General features: G+C 55.9%; 1 protein-coding gene across 1 annotated transcript; it reads left to right on the plus strand.

The window, feature by feature from the left end:
- The first annotated feature begins 595 nt into the window (after positions 1-595).
- STAMBP (STAM binding protein) lies at positions 596-19,189 on the plus strand. The gene is given in 12 exon segments (XM_032712512.1): positions 596-692; positions 4,580-4,796; positions 10,919-10,994; positions 11,923-12,018; positions 12,650-12,728; positions 12,731-12,976; positions 13,660-13,784; positions 14,559-14,696; positions 16,626-16,738; positions 17,465-17,539; positions 17,541-17,562; positions 17,961-19,189. Coding segments are annotated over 11 exon segments (1,233 nt in total). The 5' UTR covers positions 596-692; positions 4,580-4,590; the 3' UTR covers positions 18,018-19,189.
- The last annotated feature ends 991 nt before the right edge of the window (positions 19,190-20,180 follow it).

Below are 20,180 nucleotides of genomic sequence, written 5' to 3' on the forward strand. Positions count from 1 at the left end.
TGTGTGGAGCTGTGATTTCCCCTGGGTGGACCTGAGGAGCCTGGAAGGCTGAGCCCGACTGGACTCGGGGTTGTTGGGCCAGTTTTGGGGTGAGAAGGGCCAGTTTTGGGGTGGGAAAGGGGGTTTTGGGGTCAGAGGGCGGTTTTGGGGGTGAGAACGGCTGGTTTTGGGGTGAGAAGGGCAGTTTGGGGTGGGACGGCCAGCTTTGGGCGGGAGGGAGGGATGGGGGAGGGGGGAGGGATGGGAATGGCGATTTTGGGGAGCAGAAGGGCCGGTTTTAGAGTGGGAATGGCCAGTTTGGGGATCAGAAGGGCCGGTTTTAGGGCTGGGAGGGGGTTTTGGGGTGAGAAGGGCAGTTTTGGGGAAAGAAGGGCCGGTTTTGGGGCAAGAAGGGTCAGATTTGGGGTGAGAAGGGCGGGTTTTGGGGCGGGAAGGGCCCGTTTTGGAGCAAGAAGGGCCGGTTTTGGGGCGGTCCGGAGCCAAGGGCGCTGCCCCTTTAAGGGTGGCGTCATCGCGCCCGACGTCCCGCTGAGGGCACGAAGTCGCGGCACGGCCGGGCGGAAGCGGGCGGTGCGATTGGCGGTGCCCGGATGTGGCGGCGGCGTCGGATTGGTCGGCGGAAGCGAGGCAGTCGGGGCGGGGCGGCGGCGGTCGAGGAAGAACCCGGAAGTGCCGAGAGGAGGCGGTGGCAGGTCCCGGACGGGCCCCGGGGATGGGGGAGCGGCCTGAGGGGCTGAGCGGGAGGCTGGGGGAGCGGGACCGGGGAGGCCCGGTTGTGTGAGATGGGGTCTGGCATCGAGGGCAGGTCGGGGGGTCTGGCTGGGGGAGGTTTCCTTGGCAATGGGGATCCACTCGGGAGTCTCTGACTGGGGGGGTCTCACCTTAGGAAGGAGGATCTTCCCCTTAGGAAAGGTGAACTGCTCAGGAAGGGTCCGGCTGGGGGATCCTCCCCCTTAGAAAGGGGGATCTTTCCCCTAGGGAAGGGGGATCCACTGAGGAATCACTGGCTGTGGGACCCCTTAGAAAAGGGAATCTGGTCAGGGGGATCTGGCTGTGGGATCTTTTCCTTAAGAAGGGGCTCTGTGGGATCTTTTCCTTAAGAAGGGGGATCTTTACCTTAAGTCCCCCCTGCCTTAGGAAGGAGGATCTGGTCAGGGCTGAAGGATTTTCTTAGGAAGGAGGATCCATCCAGGAATCTCTGGCTGTGGGATCCTTCACCTTGGGAAGTGGTATCTTTCCACTTAGGATGTGGGATCCAGTCAGGGCTGTGGGATCTTTCTCCTCTGGAAGAGAGATCTTTCCCTTAAGAAGGAGAATCCACTTGGGAGTCTCTGGCTGTGGGATCTCACCTCAGGAGGGAGGATCCTTTCCCTTAGGAAGGGTGAACTGGTCAGGAGGGGTTTGGCTGTGGGATCTTTCCCCTTGGGAAGGAAGATCCGGTCAGGGGCTCTGGATGTGGGTGTGTTTCTCCTTAGGAAGGGGAATCTTTCCCTTGGGAAGGGGAATTCGGTCAGGAGTTCTCTTCCCAAAGAAGGGAATCCTCTTTGGCTGTAGGATCCTTCCCCTTAGGAAGGGGATCTTCCCCTTAGGAAGGGCTCTGGCTAGAGGATCCTTCCCCTCAGGAGGGGGACCTGGTCAGGAGGGGTCTGGCTGGAGGATCTTATCCTTGATAAGGGGGATGTCTCCCTTACGAAGAGGAATCTGGTCAAGGGCTCTGGGATCTTCCCTTAGGAAGGGGGATCCACTCCGGGGGCTCTGGATATGAGTGTGTTTCTCTCTGGGAGGGGGATCCTTCCCCTTATGAAGGGATATCTGCTCAGGAGGGGTTTGACTGTGGGATCTTTCCCTTAGGATCTGCTCAGGAGTCTCTGGCTGTGGGATTCTTCCCCTTAGGAATGGGGATGCAGTCAGGAGGGGTCTGGCTGTGGGATCTTTCCCCTTGGGAAGGGGGATCCACTCAGGAGGCTGTGGATGTGGGTGTGTTTCTCCTTAGGAGTTCTTGGCTGTGGGATCCTTCCCCTTAGAGAGGAAGATCCCTCCTTTAGGAAGGGTGAACTGAGGGAGGGATCTGGCTGTGGATTTTCCTTAATAAGGGGATGTTTCCCTTCAGAAGAGGGATCTGGTCAAGGGGGTCTGGCTGTGGGATCTTCCCTTAGGAAGGAGGATCTTTCCCTTAGGAAGGGGGAACTGCTCAGGGGCAGCTCTGGCTGTTGGATGTTTTCCTTGGGTAGGGGGATACGGTCACAGGGGCTCTGTGGGATCCTTCCCTTAGGAAAGGGGATCCAGTTGGGAAGGGCTCTGGCTGTGGGATCCTTCCCTTTAGGAAGGGTGAACTGGTCGGGAGGGGTCTGGCTGTGGGATGGGCAGGAGGGCTGTTTTGGGGGGACAGATAGTGGGAGGGGGCTGTTTTTGGGGGATCAGGTGGTCTTGGGGGGGCTCCTCTGCTCTCCCCAGCAGGGCTTGGGGGTTGTGGGGGGCTCTGATTTTGGGGAGGGGTCTCCCTCTCTCCTGGTGGGCTGGGGAGGGGCTGGAGTTTGGGGCTTGCAGTTTGGGGGGGTTGGTTTTGGGCACTTTATTTTGGAGGGGGGCTGTGGGATCAGAGGGGGGTTCTGCTCTGGGGACACTGGGAGTTATGGGGTGAGTGAGGTCTGTTCTCCCATGGGAAAAACTATGGGATTTGGTGTGTGGGATTATTTTGGGGAGGGATCAGAGCTCTGGCTTGAGGAAGGGGGACAGCTGAACCCCCAGCAGAAGCATCAGTTTTGAGGGGGAAGCTGAAACCCCCCCTGAGCTGAGCTGTCTCATCCCAGAGAAGCCAAATCCCACAGGGAAAGGGGCTTGTGGGGGCTGGGAAACATGGGAAAAAGGGGCTCCTGCTCCGGGATAACCCCAGGAGGGCCCTGTCCTCCTCCACCAGGTTCAGCTGGGGCCTTTTCCTCCTTCGGGAAGGAGCCACAGTCCACCCTGGCACTGTGGAATTGCTGGAAGGCTTGGGAGGTGCTCTGGGATTCCACAGGGAGTTTAACCCTTGTGTGGCTCCAGAGTGGCTTTTCCAAGGAAAACCTGCTCCTGGTGGAGGAGGAGGAACGTTGTGGAGGTTCCTGGGCTCAGTCTGGGCGCTTCCTCCCCGTGGAATCCATCGGCTCCTGCCGTGGGTGGGGAGGGTTTGTTGGGAAGCAGCCCCATGGATCAGACTGTGGAGCATTCCTGGGATCATGGGAGTGCCTCTCACAGCACTGGGAGAGGGACTGAGAGTTTGGGATGGAGCCTGTTGGGTGAGGAGGGATCTGGGAGGATCCCTTGGCACCGTCCACATCCCATAAGGAAAAGGCTGAAGAGTTGAACCCTCTTGTGGAGCTGCTCCTGGGAAATTCCTTGGCTTTGTGATCCCAAACTGGGCACCAGCACTGGGTTTGTCCTGTGGAGAAACAACTGGGGAGAGCTGCCTTGGGTGGGATTCAGAGGGACCAAACCCAGCAGAGCTTGAAATTAATGTCCAGGGACCAACATGATTATATTTCTGTTTATTCACACACACACACACACACACACACACATATATATAATTACATCTCATAATAATTTCATTAGTATATGTAACATATTATACATTCTATATTATATTATAGATAATATTACTTTTATTAATATACATCATTATATTACAATATATTAGATTACCTTATTAATATAATATTATATTATCTTATGATATATTATGTATTTATATATCTATTATATGCTATTAATTTTATATGTACATATATTAAAACACAGCTATATATTATATTAATTTTGTTAATATTAGATATTATTTATTTATATATACATTGTCTGTTTAATCTATTCTATTAATTTGTGTAATTTTACATAATAATATTTTTATTTATTATATTTATATATATATATTAATTATAAATTAATGCCAGGGACTGAACTTGCAGCTGCTTTGAGGTCCTAGAGGTGAATATCCCAGTGCTGTGTCCAAACAGAGCTAGGCTTTTCCCAGGTTTCTCCCTCAGGGCCTGGCTTGACTTGTGGATTAAATGTTTTTCTGCCAAGGGGGTGATTTGTGTCAGGGAAAGACAATCCTAAGGAACGTGGATGAGGCAGCTCAGGACTGGAACAGGAACTGGAATAGGGACTAGAACAGGGACTGGAACAGGACTGGAGTAGGAACTGGAATAGGAACTGGAACAGGGACTGGAATAGGGAGTGAAACAGAGACTGGAACAGGAACTGAAATAGGGACTGGAGCAGGGACTGGAACAGGGACTGGAACGGGGAATGGAACAGGGACTGGAACAGGATCCCCATGATTTAAGCCAAAGCTCCAGGAATGCTTGGACAGTGCTCTCAGGGACAGGGTGGGATTATTGGTGTGTCTGTGGGATCGTTGGGGTGCCTGTGGGACTGTTGGGGTGTCTTTGGGACTGTTGGGTTGTCTGGGGGATGGTTGGGGTGCCTTTGGGATTATTGGGGTGTCTGGGATAGTTGGGGTGCCTGTGGGTCGGATGGCTGATCCCGTGCGTCCCTTCCCAGCGGGGCCGTTCCCGTTTCACGGCCGTGCTCCCGCAGGGCTCCGCTCGGATGTGTGTGACCATGCCGGGCCGCGGGCTGCCCCCGGAGGAGCGGGTGCGGCGGCTGATCCAGGCGGGCAGCAGCGTGGAGGTGAACGAGGACATCCCCCCGCGCCGCTACTACCGCTCGGGGGTGGAGATGCTGCGCATGGCGGCGGTGTACGCGGGGGAGGGCAACGCCGAGCACGCCTTCATCCTCTACAACAAGTACATCACGTAAGGGCCGGGCACAGGGGCTGGGCTGGGGGGCTGGGCTGGGCTATGGGCTGGGCTATGGGGCTGGGCTGGGCTATGGGCTGGGCTATGGGGCTGGGCTGGGCTATGGGCTGGGCTATGGGGCTGGCTGGGCTATGGGCTGGGCTATGGGGCTGGGGGGGCTGGGCTGGGCTATGGGGCTGGGGGGGCTGGGCTGGGCTGGGCTGGGCTCTGGGGCTGGGCTCTGGGCTGGGCTGAGCTGGGCTGGGCTGGGCTATGGGGCTGGGCTGAGGGCTGGGCTAGGCTGGGCTGGGCTGGGCTGAGCTGGGGGCTAGGCTGGGCTCTGGGGCTGGGCTATGGGCTAGGCTGGGCTGGGCTGGGCTGAGCTGGGGGCTAGGCTGGGCTCTGGGGCTGGGCTATGGGGGCTAGGCTGGGCTATGGGCTAGGCTAGGCGGGGCTCGGCTGGACTGGGCTGGGCTCTGGGGGCTGGGCTAGGCTGGGCTCTGGAGCTGGGCTATGGGCTAGGCTGGGCTCTGGGGGCTGGGCTCGGCTCTGGGACTGGGCGCTGGGCTGGGCTGGGCTGGGCTGGGCTAGGCTCTGGGGGCTGGGCTGGCTGGTCTAGGCTGGGCTCTAGGACTGGGCTATGGGCTAGGCTGGACTGGGCTGGGCTGGGCTCTGGGGACTGGGCTGGGCTCTGGGCTGGGGGCTGGGCCATGCCCTGGCACTGCCAGGGACCCTTGAGCTGGGAGAGCTCTGCTCTGCCCCTCTGGGATTTGGGGTCCCCACAGCTGGTGGGACTGACCCACAGGGGTCATAAAAGGGATCTTTCCGCTGAGGAAGGGGGATGTGGTTGGGAGAGCTCTGACTGTGGGATCTCTTCCTTAGGAAGGGGGATGTGGTTGGGAGGGTTCTGACTGTGGGATCTCTTCCTTAGGAAGGGGGATGTGGTTGGGGCTCCTTTTGCTCTGTTGTGGGGGGTGGGAGCCTGTGGGGGCTTTGGCTGGGGGGGTCCTCCACTCGTTTAGAGAGGGGAGGGGCAGGGGGGCTGTTTTGAGGGACAAGTAGAGCAGGGGGGCTGTTTTGGGTCTCTTTTGGGGGGTCAGACGTGAGGTGACTCCCCACAGTTTCACCTCAAAGTGTGAGACACAAACCCACATGCAGCTGACTTGTAAAAGTTCACAGAATCCCAGAATTGTTAGGGGTGGAAGGGACCTCTGGGGCTTGGGGTGGACTGACCAGGCAATGTCACAGAGGTGTGAAGTAAAAACCCACAAACTCACTTCACAGAATCCAGAATCCCAGAATTGTTAAGGGGAAGGGACCTCTGGGATTTGGGGTCCCACAGCTGGTGGGACAGGCCAGGAGAGTCATAAAAGGTGTGAGGCACAAAACACAGAAGCAGCTGACTTGTAAAAGTTCACAGAGTCCAGAATTGTTAGGGGTGGAAGGGACCCTGGGGTTTGGGGTGAACTGACCAGGAATTGTCATAAAAGGTGTGAGGCAAAAACCCACAGAATCTCAGTTCACAGAATCCAGAATCTCAGAATTGTTAGGGGTGGAAGGGACTTCTGGGATTTGGGGTCCCACAGCTCTCTTGGTGAGCCAGGGAGGGTCTGGAGGTTGGGGTCCCTTGGGTGGGGTGGTTTGGTTTGGGCACTTTATTTTGAGAGGTGCTGTGGGAATTAGAGGGGGGTTCTGGTCTGGGGGCACTGGGAATTACAGTGTGTGACTGGGGTCTGTTCTCCCCCGGGGAGGACTGGGATCTGGCAGGAGAGGTTGTTTTGAGGAGGGGACTCAGAGCTCTGGCTGGTGGGACTGACCAGGAGATGTCATAAAGGTGTGAGGCACAAACCCACAGACACAACTCCCTTCACAGAATCCAGAATCCCAGAATTCTTGGGGGTGGAAGGGACCTCTGGAGATCCCCCAGTGCAAACCCCAACCCACCTGGAGCAGGTGGCACGGGACATGTCCAGATGGGTTTGGAAAGGCTCCAGGTGGGTTTGGAATGTCTCCAGAGGGAAACTCCACACCCTCCCTGGGCTCTGCCACCTCCTCCATGGAAAGTTCTTCCTCCTGTTGAGGTGGAACTTGTCATGGTTCACTTTATGGCTGTTGCTCCTCATCCTGTTGCTGTGAACCACTGAAAAGTCTGGCACCATCCTCTTGGTACCCTTTGGAGATATTTATATGTATTAATTAATGAGATTCCCTTTGGAAAGAGGCTGATCTTGGATTCCTCTGTCCTTCTGGAGACTCCTGTCAGCAGCAAAGGGGTTTTGTCCACCTGTAAGTCAAAGCTTCCAGGTGTTTTATCACCACAGAGGGGCTAAATTGGCCTTGTTTTTCACTAGGTTGGTTGTGACATCATATGGATTGGCAGGGATCCATCACCAGGAATATCAGAATCTAGTATCCTGGAAAGGATTGAGGTTGGGTGGTGGTTTCTCTAATAAACCACTTTCAAAGCCTGTTTTAGGTTACTACAGCCTTTTACAGCAGGGAGTGAGTCCCTCTTTCAGGAGCAGGGACCAGTGGGAGATTTATTTTTACATGTCAGGTTTGTTTTTACGTTTCATAAGGATTATAATTCTCTCCCAACCCCCTCAACAATGCCCTGGTGTTTATGGGGCTGAAAATTGTGGTCCTCAGAAAATACCCCAATGTCATAGTGACCTGTTCCTGTAGGTTTTTTGGGAAAAATCCTGCCCCTCCCACCCAGTGCCCCTGGTGAGGTCTGTGCTGTGCCCACACTGCCTGCTTACCCAGAACATGGTTGGCACCTCCGTGGGCATTTCCCCTCCCTGCCCTTTGTGCAGGTTCCTGCCCCTGAAATCCAACACATTTTTCCCTGATTAGGCTTTTCTTCCCGCCTTGCACTTCCTGAGCTTTTATGGGCATGGGAGCAGGGCCCTGGGAGGCTGCACGGGGAGCTGGGAAGTGTAAAACCCTTGGGAAGGTTTCCAGGCTGGTTACGCAGCTGGGACTGGGGGAGGAACTTTTTAACTAAACAAACTCAAAGCACCTTGGCTGTTTCATTGTAGCTCTGAGAGGTGCTGGGGTGGCTCTTTCCAGCAGCTTTCTTGGAGTTTTCAGCCTGGGCCGGGCTGCCAGGAGGGTGGAAAACCTTCCCTTGATGGGATTTCTGCATTGCTGAGTTTGAGCTGCTGCCCTGGATTGTCCAAAGATATGAACTTAATGTCACCATCTTATTTCTGTAAATGAAGATGGGAAGCTGAAGCTCAAGCAGCGGGATTGGTGTTTTCTAGATGTCCTGATCCAAAGGGCAAGATCCACATGAGGGCATGTCCTGATCCACTGGGAACTGGAGCCTCTCGTGGACTTGCTCTGCTCTCCCTTTCCTAGGAATGGGACCAGGCTGGGAGAGCTGGGGGGTTCCCCTGGAGAAGGAAGGCTCCAGGGAGACATGAGAGCCCCTTGCAGGGCCTGAAGGGGCTCCAGAGCTGGAGAGGGACTGGGGACAAGGGATGGAGGGATGGGACAAGGGGGAATGGTTGTAAACTCACTGAGGGCAGGGTTAGATGGGATATTGGGAAGGAATTGTTGGCTGTGGGGTGTTGAGGGGCTGGGATGGAATTCCCAGAGCAGTTGTGGCTGCTCCATCCCTGGAAGTGTCCAAGGCCAGGCTGGAGCAACCTGGGCTAGTGGAAAGTGTCACTGCCCGTGGCAGGATGCAGAACTGGATGAGTTTTAAGGTCCCTTCCAACCCAAGCCATTCCATGATTCCATGGCTATCTCTGGGAATAACCAGGCTGGATTTTAACCCATATCTTGTCACCTGATAAGACTTTCCTTGCCTGTCATCCTGAGCAGCTTATTTTCTGTTGATCTGAGTGGTTGTTTTCCTTGGATCCCCACCGGGAACACTCGAGTCGATTTTGGCAGAGCCAAATATGAAAGAAAAAAGAAACAAGACACAACTTTTGTGTGGTGCTTGGGCTCCTTGGTTTGGTGCTGCTGGGATCAGCTCCGGGGGTGTCACAGGGATTTGGGAGCGCCAGCTTGGCCTGTGCTCCAGAGCTGGGCTTAAAAATAGCCTGGGCTGGGGCTGCTCAGTGCCAAGCAGCTCCTGCTCCAGTGGACTGGGGAACAGCAGAGGTTTGAACAAGCCCAAAGCTCCTGGAGGTGGGAGCTGCAGGTTCTGGTCCTGCCAAACCTCAGTGGGGCTGTTGATGGGAGATGTGGGCTGTTCCTACCCCTCCTCTGCCCCTTCAGCTGCTGCTCCTGCCCCCGAAATTTCCTCTGCTGCCTGAGCCCTCCTCTCCTCCTCCTGCCTGCTTTTTCCCGCTTCCTGACTTGTGGAAACCCAGCTGTCCCTGCTGGTTTTTCCATCCTCCCCAGCCCCAGCATCTGCTCTTAATCCTCCCTAATTAATCCCTTCCATTTTAATCCACGAGCTGTTGGCAGCGCTCGGGGCCTTGTTGTGTCTCCTCGACACAGTGACCTACTTCACACCACCAGCTGGGAGAGGGACCTTGCTGGGGCTTTGGGGTGGAACCACGGCTTCTCTAGGGCTCCATGGGTGCTTATCCTGCATCCTCACCCTCTCCCTGGCAACCAGGAGCATTCAGGGTGGCAAAAAGTCCTTCCTTCTCCCAGAGGACTGAGAGTTTGGAGCAGCTGGGTTTGTTTACTGCACACACGGGTTTCTCAGAGCGAAGAGTCTCACTCTGTCCCTGCTGAGTTTTTCCCTCTTGGCTCTGCTTGGTTCGTGCTGCTCCCTGGGGCACAGTCCCATCCTCTTATTCCCTTATTCCTTGTGCCTGGGAATGAGGCTGCTCTCTGGAGCTGGAGTATCCTTTGGATGCTGGAGCTGTGTGGGAAAAAGCCAGGGGGAGGGCAGGGATTTGGGGTTAATCCCAAAGCTTTGTGGATGCCCAGAGCCAGGACAGCTCCACTTGCAGGAGACAAGGGCCCAGCTAAGCCCACCCTGAGCTCAGCCTGAGCTCAACCTGAGCACCCTGTCACCACTGGGGACTTGGTCACAGGGTAACTCAGAGTGTCCCAAGCCTGAGCCAGAGGGAGCTGCCCTGTGTTTATGGGCTTTCCCCCTGGTATTAGTGCCTGGACAACTCTCTCTGCATCTTCACCTCCATGTCCTGCAGAGCTCCATGGAAGGACCTCGTTGTGGCCTTCCAGGACTTAAAGAAGGCTTGTGAAAAAGAGGGAGAGGGATTTTTTACATGGGCAGACAGTCATAGGGTAAGGGGGAACAGGAGAGATTTGGGTTGGATATTGCAAAGGAATTCCTCCCTGTGAGGGTGGGGAGGGGCTGGGATGGAATTTCCAGAGAAGCTGTGGCTGCCCCTGGATCCCTGACAGTGTCCAAGGCCAGGTTGGAGCAACCTGGGCTAGTGGAAGGTGTCCCTGCCTGTGGCAGGGAGTGGGACTGGACGGGCTTCAAGGTCCCTTCCAACTCAAACCAGTCTGGGATTCTATGAGGGGGAAAACAGTTATCCCATTTGTAGAGGAGCCAAAGTTGAACCTGTTCCCATGCTGGCAGTGGGATGCTGCTGTGATTTCCCTCCCGAAAGCCAGCACAGGAATTCCCCTCCAGCCTGGAATACCTGGGGCTGCTCCAGCTGCAGAGCCCAGAGTTTCCCAATGCAGCAGTTGGGGATGTTGGGAACTTGCTTTTAGCTCACCTGCAAGTTTTCTCTGTTCAAGGTCTGAGTCGTTTCCCCTCTGATGCACAGAGTGTCTGTCCCTCTGAGCAGAAGGACAGTGAGCACTGAGTCAGCTGAGTCCTTGTGCTGGGACTGAAATCCCGGGATGCTCCGAGGTGTCGGCAGGTGCCCAAGCACCTCCTGAATCACTGCTGTGCCCTTGGTGCTTCAGACCAGCTTATTAATGGTTCTGTTGAAAACAAATGTATTTATCCCTGAGGATCATCTCCAGAGTCCAGGTGGAATTACAGCCTGTGTGAGGTGCTCCCATGGGACTGAACAAGGTCTGTGTGCCATGAACAGCTCCAAGGGTCGATGGAGGTTTTCCTGCAGAAAGACTGTCCTGATGGGCAGCGCAGGACTCAGGGATCTGTACCCCCAAAGTGCCACTGGCTGTCTTGTGTCTGTCCCTTCCTGCCATGATCCCAAACTGCAGTTCCTGTCCCGTTTTTCCAGGCTCTTCATTGAGAAGCTGCCACAGCACCGTGATTACAAAACCGCCGTCATTCCCGAGAAGAGGGAGACGGTCAAAGTAAGTGGTGACATTGCCAGGTCCTGAAGGGAAACATCTTGGCATCATTGACCTTGGGTGTTCATGGCTCTGGCATGGCTGATCCACACAAACACTGGCATGGCCAGGCAGTCCTGACCCCTTGGAGTTCAGTTCTGGGCTCCTCTCCAAGACAGACACTGAGGGGCTGGAGGTGTCCAGGGAAGGGAACAGAGCTGGGGAAGGGGCTGTAGCAGCCGGAGCAACTGAGGGAGGGGGGGGCTCAGCCTGGAGAAAAGGAGGCTCAGGGGGGACCTTCTGGCTCTGCAACCCCCTGACAGGAGGGGGGAACCGGGGGGGGTTGGGCTCTGCTCCCAGGGAACAAGGGACAGGAGGAGAGGGAACGGGCTCAAGTTGTGCCACGGGATGTTTAGGTTGGATATTGGGAAAATTCCTTCCCCAGTAGTGTTGTCCAGCCCTGGCACAGCCTCCCAGGGCAGTGGTTGAATCAGCATCCCTGGAAGTGTGTAAAACACTTGGATGTGGCACTTGGGGACATGGATTAGTGATTGGCATGGCAGTGCTGGGGGAAAGGTTGGACTTGATGATCTTGGAGGTATTTTCCTCCTAAACAATTCCATGATTCTCTGAGTTATGGTTTGGGCTCTTCTTACCCTACTGTATTTACCCTGGTGTCCAGTTTACTTTCTGTTGAGCACTGGAGTGTCCTTTTGTCCTGTTAAACCCCCTGCTTTTTAAAGACCACATGGCTTTTCCATGCATGGGAGCTGGATGCTCAACATGGTGAGATTTGCCAGGGAATCCTTGGAGATTCCTCACAGCCACAAGAAGCCATGGCTCCTCTGCTTAGTGCTGCAAAGGCCAGCACTGCTGGGTGGTTTTGGGGTTGTTGCAGCTGCTCAGGGCCGGTTTTGTTGGCACTCAGATTTTTCCTGCGTTTCTCCCCCAGAAACTGAAGGAAGTAGCCTTTCCCAGAGCGGAAGAGCTCAAGGAGGAGCTGCTAAAGAGGTACGCCCAGGACTATGCTAAGTACAAGGAGCAGGAGGTGAGTGAGAGCAGACTGCAGGCCTGTGCTCCCCAGGAGACCCTCAGCCACCAAGGGTTTGGGAGAGGGCAAGTCTCCAGGGCTCCCTGGGTGCTCAGGAATGTCCACTGTGGGGATCCCCCCCTGCAGCACAGGGCTGGCCCTGCTGCCACTGTAGGTTCATCTGAGTCTCTCTTCCTTGTGCATCCCAAGTTGGGGCTGTTTGATTGGTTAATTCTCTTTGTCCCAACACAAGATCCAGGTTTTGTGATCCAGAACCCCGGCATGGGCAAGGATGTGGGATTGTGGGCAAACCAGAAACCTCCAGGATCGGTTTTGCTGCAGACAAGTGTGATTTGGGAGACAGGATAGAGGGAAAACAACCTGGAGTTGTGCTTCTGTGGAAGAGGGAGGGTAAGGCAGAGGTTTTAGGTGCCCTGGTCCAGCTGGCTCTCCTGATGGAAGTGTGGATCTCTGCAAGCTGAAGCTTCCTGCAAGGAATGCTCTCTGCAGACCCTTTCGAAGCAGCCTGGGATTGCTGAGGGTCTGCAGCGCAGAGGCTCCATGTTCCCGTCTCTGCTCATGTCCCTTGGGATATTTCTTCTTAGGGAAGGAGGAGGAAGAGTAATTTGCACTCACTTTGGCTTTGCAGCAGCAGCTGGAGGAGGAGAAGAGCCGGGTGGCCCTGATGAAGCAGCAGCAGGCAGAGCAGGAGCAGTTCCACGCCTTCGAAGGATGATCCGGCGGCAGGAGCTGGAGAAGGAACGCCTGAGGATAGTGCAGGAGTTTGGGAAGCCAGAGCCAGAGTCTCTGGATGGACCCCTCATCCCTGGAGTGGAAAAGCCCCCGACTGATTTAACCCCAAAGGTTCCAGTGTCTTCAGTTCACCCAGCAAGTCCCTCAGCGGGGACTGTCCCACCCAGACCTCCCGTTGTGGACAGATCTTTGAAGCCCAGTGCTTTGGGGAGCACAGAAACCAGTTAGTACCTCTGGGAGCATCCCTATCCCTTGCTGGGGCTGAGCCAAATGTGGCCAGTTTGTCTGGGAGGCTCTTGGAATTATCTGCTCCTGGCTCCATCCCTTCTGGGGGTTTGCTCTTCCGAGTCACTGTTGTTCAGTAAAGGTTTGCAGGGCTTGGGAGAACTGTCTCCTCTTGGGAATGCACCCTCCATGCTTTTCCAGCCCAGTCTTTCTGCTGTTCCAGACTCTGCAGCCTATATGCCTTTCCTTGATCCAAGCACTTCTTGGGAGATTTGTGTTTAATTCCTGGCTGGGCCGACTGAATCCTCCTCCTGACCAAATCCTGCTAAACAGCTCCCAAATACTTATCCAGACATGTCCAGTGACTGGTTCTTGCCCAGTGACACATCCTACCTTAAATAACATGCTGTGAGTGTGTGTGGTTTCATTTTTACTACAAACAAAAGACTCATTTTTGACACCCTGCTGAAGGATTCTTCCCCTCTCTGTTCTGAAGGAGGTGGTGCTTGTCCTTTATCAGTGTCCCAGTGACACATTTATCTCTTGGTGCCACTGGAGGGGCAGAGCCAGAGCAGTCCACCCTTCCAGGTGCATTTTTTCAGTCTCATCCCTTCAGGGCCTGCCCTGAGGGACCATTTCTGCTCCCCTGGCTGTGTCTCACTGTGCTCCCGTTCCCCACAGGTGCAGGAGTGGATGTCCTTCGCCAGGTCATTGTCCCCAGGGAGCTGTGCCACAAATTCCTCCAGCTGGCTGATGCCAACACGGTGCGGGGTGTGGAGACCTGTGGGATCCTCTGTGGGAAGCTGGTAAGGGGACAATCCGTCAGGAGACCTCGGAGCGGCACAGGGGTTGTTTGTCACGGCACCACCGCTTTGGAAATGGCTGCAGGACCCTGATCTTTGTCCTGGAATTCTCTAGTGCAGTTTCAGGCTTCCCTGTGAGCATTAGGGATGATCTGCCTCTCCCTTTCCAGGCTTTTAGGTCAGGATTTCCTCACCCTGGCACTCAGTGCCAACCAGAGTCCCCACTCAGCTTCCTCTCTGCTGATGATGACTCTGTGTACCTGCCACAAGCACTGGGACAATCCTGGGGACAGGAGCTCCAGGGACTTGTCCTTTGGGTGCCAGCAGGACTGGGGTGTCCCAGCTGGTGATTTCACCCACACAGGGCTGACAGGACACTGTTCTCCCCAGGAGTTGTGTCCAGGTTTTGTTGGCAGCTGCAGCCCTGAGTCACTCCCAGGGGTTTGCTTTGAAATGGAGCTGTTTGAAGTAGCAACTTCCTGCCATCCAGCTGCTTCCAGACACTGGGGATTATTTAGGGATGAGGCATCATCTTGAGTTGCTTCAGTGGGTGTTCTCTGAGCTGTGTGGGTGCTCTGCACAGCAGGGAAGATGAAATAGGAAGAAAACCCTGTGACTCCTTTGTCAGTAACTGGGAGTTGCACCTGCGTGGTGCATGGGCTTCTTGAGGAGAAGTTCCCAAAACTTAAGGAATTCTCTCGGCTCCCTGTTTCCTGCTGGGGTGTCTGGGGGTGCCTGTGCTCCCTCTGATCCCCCTGTGCTGCCTCTGCCCTGCAGATGAGGAATGAGTTCACCATAACCCACGTGATCGTGCCCAAGCAACACGGGGGCCCCGACTACTGCAACACCGAGAACGAGGAGGAGCTGTTCCTGATCCAGGACCAGCACGGCCTCGTCACCCTGGGCTGGATCCATGTGAGTGCCTCCTGCCCCTGCCTTCAGCCTGGAGGGAAAGGGCTGGGGGAGCAGGGCTGGGGGAGGAGAAGTTACAGGAGGAGATGGTGTGGAGTGGGCAGCAGCCTCTGGATGGGTTTCTCACCTCTGGTTTGGTGTCTCCCTCTGGTTGGATCTCTTGCCTCTGGGTGGATTTCTCCCCCTGACTGAGTTTCTCCCTCCAGTTGGATTTCTCCCTCTGGTTTGACTTCTGTCTCTAGTTGGGTTTCTCCCTCTGGTACAGTCTCATTCGCTACTCTACTGGAGAAATCCTGGCCTGTTTTACATTTGAGTCCCTTCCCAAAGCATCAGGCCCTTTGAAAAGGAGAGAGGGCAGGGTTATTGGGATATTGGGATATTGGGAAGAAATTCTTCCCTGGGAAGGTGGGGAGGCCTGGCACAAGTTGCCCAGAGGAAACCTTAGAGCCCCTTCCAGAGCCTAAAGGGGCTCCAGAGCTGGAGAGGGACTTGGGACAAGAGATGGAAGGACAGGACACAGGGAATGGCTTCCCAGTGCCAGAGGGCAGGGCTAGATTAGATGTTAAGAAGACATTCTTGGCTGTGAGGGTGGGGAGGCCCTGGCACAGGTTGCCCAGAGAAGCTGTGGCTGCCCCTGGATCCCTGGAAGTGTCCAAGGCCAGGTTGGAGCAACCTGGGCTAGTGGAAGGTGTCCCTGCCCATGGCAGGGGGTGGAACTGGCTGATCTTTGAGATCCCTTCCAATACAAACCAGTCTGGGTCTGTGCAAGTGGGATCCTGGACATGCAGCTCATGTGTCCTCCAGCTAAAATCCAACTCCTGAGGCCCCGTCAGGGCATCCCAAGCCCTCCTGCTGCAGGGACACCTCTCCCATGCTGTCCCTGGAGTGGTGCTGCTGTTGAGGCAGCTGTGCCGTGGGATGTGCCAGTTCCAGATTCCTCCCTGGCTGCAGCAATTCCCTGCTGTCCCCACGGAGCCCTTGGCAGTCGGATCCGTGCCAAGGAAAATGTTTGGAGCTGCTGAGAGTAATCTCTCGAAAGCAGCTGCTGCCTCACAGCCTTGGACTGTGCTGCCTGTGCCTGATCCCTGAGGGGGCAGCTCTGCCCTGCCAGCCCTGTCACACCCAGGGACCCTCTGGAATTCCTGTGCCCCTTCTGCTGGCCTTGGCAACAGAAACCTCACCAGCAAAAGGAGCAGGAGCTTCCAGCAGGAGTTAAGGTGTGAAATCCATGAAATCCAGCTGCAGGCAGGAGCTGGGTGAGGTGGTGGCTGTCAGGGATCATACAGCCCTCTGGAATGGGATATCCTGAAGTGCCAGGGCAGGATGGGGTGTGCTGGTGCTGCTGCACTTGAGAAAGGTGTGAATTCCCTGCAAGGACAGTGTTGGGCCTGAAAGTGGGACTTTTTCATGTAATAGGACAGGAATGTAGAGCTCCTTTTGTACTTCAAATGGAAAAGAGGAGCAGGTGTTTTAAGACAGTCCAAAAAGAAAAGGGGGGGCTGCAAGAGAGCTGGAGAGGGAATTTTGATAAGAGCATGGAATGATGTGATAGGACAAGGGAGAATGGCTTCCCACTGCCAGAGGGCAGGGTTAGATGGGATATTGGGAATAAATTCTTGTCTGTGGTGGTGAGGGTCTGGGATGGCATTCCCAGAGGAGCTGCGGCTGCCCCTGGGTCCCTGGAAGTGTCCAAGGCCAGGTTGGATGGGGCTTGGAGCAGCCTGGGCTAGTGGAAGGTGTCCCTGGATGATATTTAGGGTCACTCCCAGCCCAAACCATTCTGGGATTCTACACAAACCCCTCTTAGTGTGTCCCCTGTGCCATCCCAGGAGCTGTGTCTCCTCTGTCACAGCCTTCCTTTGGCAGACACAGTCCCTTGGAACCATTTTCCCAAGCCTGCTGTGACTCCTGTCCGTGTGTTGCCTGTTCCAGACCCATCCCACACAGACAGCCTTCCTGTCCAGCGTGGACCTGCACACCCACTGCTCCTACCAGATGATGCTGCCGGAGTCCATCGCCATCGTCTGCTCTCCCAAGTACCAGGAGTGAGTATGGACTCCCAGGAATGTGGATGGGCACCAGGAGTGAGTGGGGACACCAGGATGTGGGGTGGGGAAGGCCTTTCCTTCTGCCTGGGCTGTTTTACCACACCCTTCCTCCATCGGATCCCTGGTGTGGAGATAAAATGCCAGGTCACACACGTGGGACTCCACAGCTCTTCTGGGCTGGATCAGGATCAGGATCAGGATCAGGGGGTTGGATCTGGGCAGTGGTTGCCCACCTGTGACAGGAGGGTGATCTGCAGCCCTGGGGCTGGGAAGAGGAGGAGTGTCCCAGGAGGAGAGGTATCCCAGGAAGAGGGGTGTCCTGGGAATGGGGATGTCCCAGGAAAGGAGGTGTCCCAGGCAGTGATGTCCCAAGAAGGGGGTCTCCCAGATGGGGATGTCCTGGGAAGAGGGGTGTCCCAGACAGAAGGGTGTCCCAGAAGGAGGGTTATCCTGGGAAGAGGGGTGTCTCAGGAAGAGGGATGTTCCATACAGGGGTGTCCCAGACAGAGGGGTGTCCTGGGAAGAGAGGTGTCCCAGAAAGGAGGGTGCAGAAAGGGGGGCTTTCCCAGGAAGAGATGTCCCAGACATCCCAGACGGTTGTCCCTCAGCCTCAGTCTCTGCCCCTGCCCAAGATGAGCTGCCCCAAAGGTGCTCTGTGAGGCCCAGAGGACGTGGCTGTCCCTGCAGAGGTCCCTGTGCTCCTGGGTGTGTTCCCTTCTCCAGGACGGGGTTTTTCCGGCTGACGGAGCACGGCCTGGAGGAGATCTCGTCCTGCCGCCAGAAAGGGTTCCACCCACACCAAAGACCCCCCTCTCTTCACGGTGAGTCCCCCCAGGCACTGGGGGCTGTGGGGTGGGGGGTTGGTGTGTTGGACCCTTCACTGGAGTTAAATCCCTGTGGGATGCTGGGCTGTGACAGCAAAGGAGGCTCAGCCTGGCAGGGGCCGGTCTCCGATTCCCAGGGTGGAGATGCAGGAGCTTCCCAACGTTTTTCACGGCTTGGAGGAGTGATGGGGAGCTCCTCCCTGCAGGAACAGGGCGAGGCAGCACTAAGGGGTGTGTTTGGGAGAGGGATCTGTTTCTGTGTCCTGCTGTGGTCACTGTGTGATCCAAGGAACGGCTCCAGGGGCTGTTCTGGGAAGGACTCTGGCTGCAGGTCGTGTCACCTGAGCTGTGGGAACATCTGAATAACCCCCTGTCCCCTCTCTTTCTTCTCCCAGACCTGCAGTCACGTGTCAGTGGTGGAGAGGGACGTTGTCCTGCTGGATCTCCGATAATCCTCCTGCCTTATCCGCTCACAGGAACCTCCCACCCTCCTCTCAGCCTTAGGGATTGGTCCCTCCTGTAGCAGATGATTCCCACCGTGTAGAGATCCCTCCCCTCCCTCCCCCAGTGCTGGTGGGATTTCCAGTGGAATCACATCCCTGACCTCCTTGGGAGCACGTGGATCCTCAGTGCCTGGAGCCTGCTGAGGTCCAAGGTGTGGGGAAAAGCCAGTTGGGAATTCAGAGGCAGGAGCCAACACTAAAGCAGTTTTTAACACTCTAATCCGTGGCTGGAACGGCCTCCTGGGGAGGTTCCTCATGATTTGCTGCAACCACGAGGTGGGGAAACCTCTTCAAGTGCTTTTGGGACTTGCCCAAATTAACCCATGCCCCGTGTTGTCCCTCTGCGGGTTGCTGTGGGCTTAGAGCAGCTTCCAGGAGTAGATAAACCTTTGCTGTAGTTTAAGATTAAACCCTCCTGACCCCTCTCCCCCTCACGAGCTCAGCCCCGCCGAGCTGAGCCACTCCTGCTTCCTGGTACTCAGATCTTTGCCTGGGGAGAGAGGGGACTCAACTCCTTTAGGATCCCCATTTCAGGGATGAAGGTGCCTGGACGGGGCACAGCTTTGCAGGATCTCCCTCATCCCAGCAGTGTTTAGGGGTGTCTGGTGACTTTATTCCCTTTCCTGGCTCTGGGATCCTCTCAGCCCATGGTGGAGCACTGGGTGTCCCAGCTGCCATCACTGCTCCCAGACGGAATTCCAGCTGCTCTGGCCACTTCCATCCTCCAAGATCCCACAGCCTGATTGCCTCTGAGCTTCCCAGAGCAGCTGGAAGCCCGTCCTTGCCAAACCCGAGCTCTCCGTGACGTCGCTGCCGTGCGGTACGGCCGGATCCTGCTCCGAGGTGCTTTAGTCGGATGCCAAGCAGAGAATTCCCTTCCCTGTGCTCCAGGCCGAGCCTCCACCCTCACTGGGTAGGAAGCAGCAGAATTCCAAGGTGGAAGGCAGCTGGGCTCAGGGCTGAGCGTGACCCACACCACCCCCTGCAGAGGGATGGTCGGCACATGGCTGTGCAGGGCTGGGGGGGCTGGAGCTGCCTTCCCACCTGGCATGAAAACATCCCTGTCCTCGTGCATCCAGCACCCCTCCGTGTTCCCGTGAACACACATGGATCACATTATCTGGGCTGGGTCTCTTGTGCCACTTGTTTTCTTTGAGCTCCCCCGGTGGGTTGGGGGGTCTGGCGGGGGGGGATCCATTTGTTTGGGGTTGGGGTGTGTTTGCAGCAGCTCCTGCGTGACAAAGGGCTGCTCCCAGCTTTTCCAAAGCCAGTTTTGGGAACAGGGAGGGGGGGGAGGCGGGGGGCCTTCGGGACATCTGTGGGAACTTGTTTTCAGACCTGATTAATTTGAACCATGCTCGGAGGGGGTTGCAGTTCAGTGTGGGATTGTTCATCCCATAGCACGGAGCAGCTCCCCCAGAGCATTGCAGGGACATGAAGTGGGAAATCCCATCTTTCCAAGCAGCAGTTCCTTCAGTTTGGTGTGGAATATCCCAAGGAATTTATCCCAACTCCACATCCCACCAGGTCTCAGGTCTGAGCTGCCTTGAGCACCCACCAGAGAGTGGAGCTGGTGGCACTTCAGCACTTTTTGTCATCCCAGTAACAGATAAACCTTCGCAGGGAATATTCCACATTCCTCAGAGGAAGGGCCCAGTTCCTCAGTCAGGGCTCAGCTCCCACCTCACTCCCAGCCCTGCTCCCTGAGCTCCTGGCTTTTCCATCACGTTTTTTCACTTGGAGTCCCTGAGCCATCAGTTTGTTTATCAGGATGGATCTCGATAACCTGGTCCCACCATCCCACCCTGGCTCTCCAGCTGTGCCAGATGTGACTGTTCCACCTTAAAATCACCCAAAACGGGGTTGGATTTGGGAAGAGTTGACCCCAAACACTTTGTAGGAAGGGTTTAGTGTCTGTAACGAGGTGGATTGAGTGTCTGGGGTGTTCCTGCAGGCAGGGAGTGATGTTTATCTCTGCTTCAGGATGGGAGCAGACCCAGATCCCTCTGATCATGCCTCTTTCCCCCGGTTTGCCCATCCCCGGCAGCATCCCGGGAGGTTCCAGGCATGACCATTCCCTTGAGGGAGGTGCCGGGGGCTGGACCGAGCGCC

Source organism: Chiroxiphia lanceolata, chromosome 28 (genome assembly GCF_009829145.1).
Source record: "Chiroxiphia lanceolata isolate bChiLan1 chromosome 28, bChiLan1.pri, whole genome shotgun sequence".
Lineage (NCBI taxonomy): Eukaryota > Metazoa > Chordata > Aves > Passeriformes > Pipridae > Chiroxiphia > Chiroxiphia lanceolata.